Below are 10764 nucleotides of genomic sequence, written 5' to 3' on the forward strand. Positions count from 1 at the left end.
CTTTGAGTGGCTCCCAGTTAAGTCGGTTTACCTTCCAGTGCAAACACCTGGAACCTCTGACCTGTGGAAATACCACAGCACTCCTGAGGAATTTGTCTCCGCACTTGCGTCTCTACCTTCCTGACCTTCAAGCAGGAGAACCAATACAACAACGTGACCCAAAAAATGAGGGGTTTTTGTGAAGAATTTCACAAGATGTTCAGAAAAAGAACCCTTTAGTGACCTTGAAAGACCCTTATGCTGAGAGACTGGGCATGCAGAGGCCCTGTGTTTGTCTGTGTCTGTCTTACATAACGGAGTACTTTTTCTTCTAGGCAAATGTGATTTTGAACAGTGAAATTCCTGTCTGTCAATGCCCCTAGTCTTTCTGTTGGGTTCTGGTCACCATGGCAATTATACAAACATTCGGCTCACATGAAAGCTTGCTATCTGCTATTGTTTTTCTTATTGGCACACTTTTAGTTTTCATCTATTTTAAATACGTAAAGTACCATCAGCCATTTAAGCATTGTCTCAGCTCTACAGCTGGAGCAGCAACTGACCAGGCCAAAAACCTCAAAAATTTATTCTTTAACCTCAGCCAAAATAAATTTAATTTCAAAATATTTGCCCCGCACTGTACTTTTGTTCTGAATCAACATACTTTTTCTTCTTTTTTTTTTTTAACTAGCAGAGTCATCATGATGTTGTCAGGTTTTTTTTAACTGTTTCCCTCTTTCCTTCCAGTTGTCAGTCTAATCATTCACTCAGTTCAAGGTAATGTTTGGTTCTCTGACGTTACAGTCACCAATAGCTCAGTTGACCAGACTGAACTCTGACCTCTGACCAAGTACAAGTGTAATCTTCTCAAATATTGCATCAATTCATGATTTTGTCTCACTTTAGGCAGCCCTGTGTTTTCCAAGAAGACAAACAAGTCCACTCAAGGTAGAGCCGTGAAACAGGAGGTCAGATACAGAACCAACATGTCAGACTATTTAAACCACTACATTTCACCTGTAGCCCTGTACTATCAGAGAATATAACAGACAATGCTGATCCTGTGTGGAATGACCTGATGATGAAGCACAGAGTCAGAGCCCAAATACACTATAGAGGTCCTCTCTGCTGTGTCTAAAACATTAGTAAATGCACAGAGCTGCCAAATCATTTTCAATAATTATTGTCAATACCTTAACTGGATAATGTATTGTGAAGTTGTTCTTGGTTTAACAGCCCTAAAATGAACACATCACAAATTGTAGCACTGAAAAAATTAAACAATATGAGCAAATGTGAATTTGGTAGCAGTGACATGGAGGGTGATACTGTAACAGGTTAAGAAATAAAGAAATGAAAGGTTAAGGGAACACAGTCACACATGCTCAAACTGAAATCTAGATAGCAAACACACTCACAAAACCCCCCAAATAAATAAATAATTAAAAGCTCAGAACAGAGCATGCCAAGTGTAAACAGATTCTGACTGCTTTTTGTGAGATGGGCTTTAAATTCCCTCTGTAGTGAATGGTTTAAGATCCCCGCATAGACTATGAACTGCCCCCGCATTTTGCTATATTCCTTAAATTCACATAGACACACAGGACTGCATTACAAAAAATAGCACCGATCACTCAGTAAACCCATTCACCTCCATTCCAATTCAGAACAATAGCTCTGAAAGATCACAGGAAAAAAAAAAAACTTCATATTTTGACGTATTTGTGTAGAGTCGCTATGGATACACAGGGTGGTTTAATCCTCTAAAATACAACGTGATTTAAATGTCCAGAATGCAAATACACCCACAGAATCTGTAGGCTGAAGGCCTGCAAAAAGTCAGATAATATAACAACGTAGAGAGAAACTTAGCTGTGATAACAATAAACACATCAAAATAAAGCATATTTCTAAATAAGAGGTTTAAAAAAAATCGTAAACAAGAAGATGGGGGTGAGGGAGAGAGAAAGAGAGAGAGAAAGAGAGTGGGTGGAAGAGAAGTTATGAGAAACTGGGGCAATGAAAAAAGAAGAGTGAAAGACCATCACTTCCATGTGAGAGAAAACCTTGTGCCCATGCCGCTGAGAGCTGGTGGAGAGAGAATATTTCACACTAGGGCGTCTGGAGAGCTCAGATGGGCCTCCCATTTGACTGCAGGCAGAGAGGTCAGGACAGGACATCTGGACACGACCTTACTCTGCTAGAACGTCCTCTTTTATGACAACAGGATGAGAATAAAACTTTATGAACAACCGGTCAGATTGCACAAAAAACCTACTGTGAGCAAACTCAGGTATGTCTGAGTGGACTGCCAGAGACAGCAACTAAATTGGATTCACATAAAAATGTACACCTTCATTTTCTTAATCACCTCAGTACATTTTGTCACAGCTCTCTTTGAATCATCCTAGGTGGCTGAATCTTGTATGAAAAAATTATTGTTTTGCATCTCCAGAATATTGCTTTCCGTGACCCCACTGCTTGGAAATTCTTTTTGTGCAGACGGATCTTTAGACGCTTCAGCTTTGCACTCAAAATTCATATCAGTTCATACTCCTAATATCTACAACTCTGGATTATAGAATGACCCCGCCCTTCTTAAGCTCTCTCTCTTTCTGTCTATCCATCTAATTGTAAAGACAGTTAATTAAAGCCAGTGGACGTCAGTCTGTATGAGACACTCTCAGAATTAAGATGAACAGAAAAATCTCAAAAGCCGTTACGTCAACTTGTTCTGATCGCTTCAGGTCGAACAAGCAGGAACCCAGACACAACCCAACAAAAAGTTTTACTGCTTATTCATACACAGGGCGTGACCAGTTGCAGTACATTTATATAATATGATGTTACATGTAATGGTTATGGAATTTTTTTTTTGACCCGCAGAGGAAGCTTAATCTCTGCAATTACAGTGTTAAGAAGCTTTATCTCAGATGGCAAACTGGATTTGTGACAGCCATTCAGACTTTTTCATCTCCAAAACCAGTCACTTCACAAATAAGTCACTGAAACCTGTAATATATCTGGTGCCTGTGTTCCAGTCTTCAAAGACTTGGACTGACTGAACTACACCTTGTCAGGGAGTCTGCTGCACAAGCCTTCCTCCCTGCGATCTCTTTCCTTGAAGCAGAGGAAAAAACTCCAGGGCTCTAAGTCTTGTAACTGACTGTATCTCCTCTGACCCAAGAGCTGTCCGTTCATTCAAATCACATTAGCCAGCAAGAGATGAGTCTGGCAAGCTAAGAAGGAAGAGCAAGGCGAGTGAAATGGAGCCAGAGCAGAAGAAGAGAATAGAGAGGCATTGTGAAAGGTTTGCTTGGGGGAGAAGGTTGTGTGCAGGAAGTAGAGTGTTGGCAGGTGTCATCTGATGAGACAGAAACCAAATGTGCATGTATCAGAGGTAGAGAGAGAGAGAGAGAGAGAGAAAGAGAGAGAGAGAGAGAGAGAGAGAGAGAGCATTCTGAATATTTCAGGATATGTTGAAAGGTTTGAATCTAAGATGAACAGATATGCTTTCAAAGCTTCATGAATTCATGAACTATGAAGAAGCCATACAGTCATACCTGAGAGCAAGACTGCTGAAAAATAAAATCACATAAGAATATATTGGTTGCCCTTAGCAACCACTACAACCTATATTAATGACTTGCTGTTAGGGGCATTACAACAACAACAAAAAATATTTTAAAAAATAATTTTTTTTCATAGTACCTGTGCTTCTGGTTGAATAATTCTAAAACAGGTTCACAGAGCTACCAAATTTATGGTTTTTTGCCTTCAAAAAATCCAAGACTCGTCCCAAGTTCTAAATAATCATGACTCGTCAAGTATCCTCCCTTGTTGTGAATGTTCAGGGTGTGTTTCTCTAAGACAGTCATTACAAAGGGAGATATAGTTTCCACTCAAACTCTGCCAGAGGACTAATGAAGTATTTGAGTCGATACAAACAAGTCATTTGAATGTAATTATACAAATGGAAATGTAAACAACATATTAAAAGTATCAACCTGAGACAGCAAGTGTAATTGAAGGATGACAGACGACAATTTAATAATCAGTTCATGTGTTTTCTTAACACGTTTTTAGATGGTAGAGGCTGTGTGAATAGCCCAACAATTATGATAGTATGAAACTGTGTAATCATGTCATGTCTGGGTTGCCTGCAATAGACTTTAGCCAAACAGTAGGCGTAATAGCGGTCCCAGCTGTGGTCTGGGCTATTGTGACATATACTGGGATTCTGTCTCATTAAAAGCAACAGAGAGACAAAAGAACAGTGAGATGGAGAACAGCCCTAAAAGAAATTTCTACATCAAACAACACAGTATTTCTAATCCTTACTGTCTTCATTAATTGATAAAATATGCCCATGACAAAATATAAATATCCATCTTACTCAAAGACTTGTGAGATCTATCCAAAAAAACCAGAAAACATTTCACAAATCCCAATCTGTCATGCTACATCTAACTTCTCCATCTTCAGATTACACAATCATATTTTGTTTGAAAGACTACACTGACAATGCCAACTTGAATTGTTTATTGTTTTTGACCTGCTGTTTCATCTTGAACCTGACAGAATTGTTAATTAAAGCACAGGTCAGTGCTACACTTAGGTTCCTTTTAATGTCTATGAGGACTTTACGTAAAGAAAAGGGCAGCAGGAGTTACTGAGGTCTCTTTGATTTTGTTTTTTTTGTTGTTGTTGTTATTGTTGTTTTTAATCATTGCTCCGTGCTGCTGTTGGTAACAAGTACACAAGCAGAGAACTTGGTGTTGACTGATTAGGTCTGACTGTTTCCCTGGAAACAAGCAGATATTGACATACCTGTGCATCTCTAAATAGAACTGTGAGGTCAGCGGCTTCGAACAACCTGCACACAAAATAATCTTCAAAAGTTGAATGCCAAAACATAGACGAAACACAAAAACAAACAAGAGAGCACCGAGGTTACCGAATGTCCTTGCAGATTTTATAGATTTAGGGATAATACAAAGTTTGTTTAAAGTTATCTCAACATCTCTGACCACTGTCCAATGTGATCAGATTGTAAACTCTCCATGATCCACACAGAGCTTTATTATAAAATGCAATCACATGTCTATGAATCATTAATGAAATCTGGGTTCATGGACCATCTCATCTCCCATGGTTTTTCATATCATTTCTGGATGGGAGTTAGATTAATAATTAATGTCATATATAAATTCCCATCACTAGGTTCTCCAAAAATAGCATTGTCATCCAACGCTATGGGGTGGGTTTTCAAGCAGGTGCACAGCTGGATAAATAATCCATTTTATTCTTTTTACTGCTATAAATCTCTTCATTATTTAAACCAATTTCCCCTTCTCTCACGCAGTCACTCCACATTGACTTATTCTGTCCAAAGCAAATACTGGTGTACACCATCTTATCGCAGCCATGACACATAACAATTTAATGACTTGTTCATTTATCAAGTTCTTAAATGTCTTTTTTTGTAATATGTAATATGTTGTCCCACATTTCATCTTATCTGACTGCTCCAGTGCATTATGAAATTATTACTGTTGTTGTTGATTGATATTATTATGATTGTTGTTATTTTTAGCTGTTCTTTTATTATGACTTTCTTGGATCAGTTGTTCTGGATCTAACTTTTCCTACCAGTCCTCCAGGAGATCCAGGATCTTATGAAGTATGTATCTACTTCAAGACAGCATTGATTGATAAGGGCTACTGCCCTGTGAGTTCGAGTCAGGTTTCCTAGGTGTTTTACTACTATTTTGTTTATTTATCTATTCATTATGGTGAAAAAATGTGAACACTGACATTGAACATCGAGCTAAACACTTTATACACTGACCTGGCTGGCTACTAAATAGCTTCACAGCTACTTTAGCTATCCACTTACAACTGAATACATGCTATGGCATGAGAGATTGAAGTGTCTTAGAGAAGGAACGGAAAAGAGAGAAAACAAAGAAAGAGAGACACTGCAACAGGGACAGAGAAGGAATTCACCGGTAGGATGGTAACATCATCTCTGCCACATTGTAGATGATGGCGACATCATCACCCGCAACCTGTTTTAGGTTTGGAATCAAATCTAAAATCTGCTCTTCACCAAAAATTGCGCTTTGCAAGTTGTGTCAGCAAAATGTAACTGCAGGCAATGCAGGTAATTTATTTTACCAAAACAAATATGCACAAAAATAGTGTTTGTGCACATTTAATCTCATGTCTCTGTCTCTCTTGATGATATAGAGAAACATTTGTCTCCTTCAAATTTTATATCACTGTCAATGGGATTCAGAGACAAAATGCATACTCTCTGATATTATATAATTAAGATCCAGAATATGTAAGGAAAAAACTGCTAAATGAATATAAAACTATATTCTCCTGCTCCTACTGACCAGCAGTCATTTGTATTCAGAAAAACCCATTCCACACTTTCAGTCTGGCTCTAGTCTCTTCTGTCTGACCAAGTCTCTCACTCCCCCCCACACATCCACAGATGGCAGTTCATGGATGGACTCTTTCTGGGGTGAAAACACGCACTGAATTCTCTCATCTTCTCTTCACTAAATACATCGTTTCCGAAAAAGCATGGAAACATACAAGTGGAATACATTTTTAATGATCTGTCGTGTCCTTAACATGACTCCAATTGATTCACCTCCTCCTGAGGTAAATACAGGAGGTTCACTTAGTGCCTTCATGCTCCATATTTCCATGTTTCCATAAAAGTGTGTAGAAGCGGTAAACGGAAGAGCAAACTTCCCTGTGGGTTTTCTGGTAGCAGTATTCAGGCCAGATCAGCTGAAATCAGCTGTCATTCTAAAACCTGGGAGATTTCTCCACCCTTACATGGCTTTCCTAATTACACAATGGGTGAACACAAACCTATTAATATTCATTTTCAATTTAGCAGAGTGACAAAAGGTCTTTATCCCTCATCTCGGGGGAACAGCATACGCACTCAGTGAGACACGTGCATGCATTCTAAGCTCAGAGGATGATTCTGTGGATTCACGTTCACATTTAGTGAAATTAAAAGAGCAACCAAGCAAGTGTTTTTGTTTTTTGTTTATTTCAGGAGACAGAGCAGCCCACAGATTACATGTCAACCTCATCAGTACGTCATTTTGTAGCTTCCCTAAAAAAGCCGTTATTATTATTGTTATAATTTTTAATTATTAAAGGATGGGCCAAATTTCCCTAAGAGCACAGGGCAGTACTAATGAGTTGGCATCTGCATCATTCTGTTTCCCAAAACTATCGAGGCCATCTGCTACCATGCTATACTACCATTAGCTTACATGGTTTCATCTATTACAATAAATTACTGCACACATGTCCATTTTAAATATCATTCAATTTATTTTTCAGGTATTTTTGGCTTTATATGCATAAACAGTCCCATTTCCATTTATGATGTAATACACAATCTTTGAGTGAAAAGAATAAAGAAGTGGCTGAACTAAATGTACCATGTCTTTGCCTGGTGAAAGCTACTTAAGCAATGTTAGTGTACTTCAAACAAGAGAACAGCCAGTGGAGAGAATACCTATAGTCCCAAGCTGTTAGCATGTACTGTAGCTTTTAAGGGATAATGCATCCAAAATTTAGCAGGAAAAAAACTACCCGGTAGTATTTAATCAGAAGTGAGTAAAGAAAACTTCACATGAATCCTCCCCCGGCAATCGCGCTTCAACAAAACCATTAGGCAACATTTATATACAGATGACCAACTGCCAAGCAGCAGCATACAGGGACCAGCCTGTCTTTACGTCTTAGTTGCAGTTTAGTTAGGCTATACTTCATTCTGTTTGTGTGTGTTTGTCTCTGTGTGTCTGTGTTTGTGTTTCTTTGTGCATGGGTGGCTAAATCTGTGGTTTATTTGAATGTTTTGGTTTATTTTTGAACATTATACGATTTAGCATTCAGGATTTCTCCTGGCAAGACATTAGGGCACTAGCAGCAGCAGACCCCCCCCGGAAAATAAACACAGAACAAAACCACTTCAACTTGCTAAGTTGCATCTCATGGCCCCACTGGTGTTTTCACTACGTAAAATATTATCGTTTTTTCTTTTGTTTTAAAGATTTCCTTCTTTTAACGATCATTTCATATAGTTTGTCCATTCCCTCGTGCAGACCCTCGCCGATGATGGCGCATGCCGGCTGAACGTGGTACGTCGTGGACGGACTGAGCTCATGAAGCGCCAGATGTTTCTCGATCTCTGAGACAGGTAGGGACTTGGGCAGGTCCTGTTTGTTTGCTATCACAAGAAGCGGCGTCCCCTGATTTTCTGCGAATTTTGTGACTTTATGCAGTTCAGTTTTGGCTTCCTCAAGTCTGTCAACATCCACCGAGTCCACAACGTAAATAATCCCGTCTGTGCAACGACTGTAGGATTTCCACAACGGTCGCAGTTTCTCTTGTCCCCCGACGTCCCAAAAATGACAGCTTATACCCTTGGCCGTACCATTACTCAGTTTAATCTTCTCGGTATTAAATCCGATGGTTGGAACGGTGTTAACAAATTCATTGAATTTAAGACGGTAAAGAACCGTTGTTTTCCCCGCGGAATCTAAGCCCAGCATCACAATGTGAAGGGACTGAAATGCAGCTATGTTGGAGAAACTGTTCCCCATTTTTTTTTTTTCAAAATGTGGAACTTATAAAATCATTGGTTGCCGGCTAATGCTGTGGAGGTCTATCATTCACACAGTCGTTATCTCAGGATCTTGTCAGTTTAAGATTACCAAGAAATTAAATGAACTGATATATAAAGACGAAGAGTCAAACGCAAGATCCCATACCGAATTCTTGCGTAATGTACATCATCTGCAGCAATCGCCCTCCTGTCACTGGCACAGAGGTCCCCCGATCCAAGGAATGAATGCACTGTCACAATTAATCTCCATAGTCTCAGCACCAAAAGTAAAAGAAACGTTTCTCTTTTAATCAGATGAGCTTCAGTTTAGAGCTGTTAAAGCCGTTGGTGTCTGTCGCCCTCAGAATGAAGGAGATGCTGCGGCTTGAAGCACGTTTAATCACGTTTTCGGGCGACGCACCTGCAGCAGCGACACAGGGTCAAGCGTGGTTGTCATTCCTATTTGGCATTCAGAATCATTTATAGGCCGTTCCTGTGCTCCATGGTAAATAAAGCAGAGTTATATGAGAGGAGCTTGCTCTTACATCCAAACGGCAGACCACTGGCTCCAGAACTAACCTCTAGTGGTACACAAAAAGCAACACAGTCTACAAAAAACTCCTCCCATGAAGCGAGAGCAAACGTTTGCAAAACAGGCAGACACGAGTTCATTCATTTGCTTGCAAACACAGGTTTAAGTCTTTGGCGGGATAATGAGTCAGATGCAGGCTAAATAAGATGAGAATATAGAATGCACCACAAAAAAGAGGCACGCTACCTCTTCTTTTATGCTTGTGTGTTTGTTTAAACATATATTTACAAATATATATTTTAGGATGCATATTTTGCGCTGCTTATCTGAGATTCTGATTTGTTTTGGATTCCATAAGAACATATAAGGATACCTATATGCCTATTAATCTATAATCCACATGTACAGCGAATAAACATAAAAATAGTTTTCCATTAGTGTAAAGTAACTTTTAAGGCTTTATCTGAGGTATTCTTACTTTTGTGTTTCATTCCGTCGCAACGGTAAAATGATGTTGTCCTGCACTGTCAGCACTGTTAACGCATGTTTTCCATTTGCGCCGTTCAGTGGGCATAGTATGTGTGAGGCTGCTACTTCGGTCCTCCTGGCTCACTGACACAATATGAGAAATGATTATAAGATGTGACACAACGACTGATTATATATATTTTATTTTAAATTAATTTGCAAGCATTTCTCACAATATTATTTTTCCCCCGTTATTTGTTTCGTCTCCCTTTTTTAACTGTCTGCACTGACACCTGGCGTTTAAAATGGTAATAACAATTAACAACAAAATAAAGCGAATAAACCGTAATCTTTAAAAAGGTGATTCTTTAATTGTTACAGCAGCAACTCAATGTTTCACCAAAACGCTCATATTAATGTTATAGTTGAAATGTAGACGTAGAGAGTTGTCGATACTGGGTGTAGTGCGGCTAGTGTGTCTGTGTTTTGAGAGAGTATTGTCTGTATAGTCTTCATACGGACGGACTGATAGCGGTTCTTTTCCGGCGTAATTGCTCTGGTTTTTATCATTGAGTAAGTGGCAGTGGTTTGGAAAATGGCTTTGTGTGAGTGTAATGTTCATACACGTGCTTGCAATTTAATAGCTCATTACAGTGAAGAGAAGTCTTTTTTTCTTTAAATTTGAAGTTAGGGTTAGGGTTAGAAAGACAGCTTTATTTATGCTGTGTGATTAAACTGGATGGTGTGTGTGTATGTGTGTGTGTGTGCAAGTGTATGTGTGCGTGCGCATGTGTGTGTATGTGTGTTTTAGAAAAGCGCTGGTTAACAATCATGCAAGTCTATGCACTTTTGTTCGGTCAAAATGATCAGATGATCAGTCCTATTGATCATTTGAAGTGATAATAATTAACTTTATCTGTAATCTCCGTCTGAGTAATTGAATGTTCGAAACAAAGGAAAACAAAACATAACAACAACAACAACAACAAAAACCCAATCTGATACACACATTTGAGTGACCTGGGGGTTTTTCCAAGTACGTGGTTTAGTGACTTACCTGGATAAGGTAACCTCCTATCAGAAGATCCCTGTGGCTTTGTTTTGTTAGGAGAATGAAACCACAGGGCTCTTCTAT

The 10764-nt window shown here is 39.0% G+C and overlaps 1 protein-coding gene across 1 annotated transcript; it reads right to left on the reverse strand.

Moving 5' to 3' along the window:
• Positions 1–7326: 7326 nt before the first annotated feature.
• Positions 7327–9179, reverse strand: arl4ca (ADP-ribosylation factor-like 4Ca). The gene has a single exon (XM_030771565.1). The coding sequence runs from the start codon at positions 8625–8627 to the stop codon at positions 8049–8051; it is 579 nt and encodes a 192-aa protein (XP_030627425.1). The 5' UTR covers positions 8628–9179; the 3' UTR covers positions 7327–8048.
• Between the last annotated feature and the right edge of the window lie 1585 nt (positions 9180–10764).

The sequence above is a fragment of the Chanos chanos genome, chromosome 4, assembly GCF_902362185.1.
Source record: "Chanos chanos chromosome 4, fChaCha1.1, whole genome shotgun sequence".
Lineage (NCBI taxonomy): Eukaryota > Metazoa > Chordata > Actinopteri > Gonorynchiformes > Chanidae > Chanos > Chanos chanos.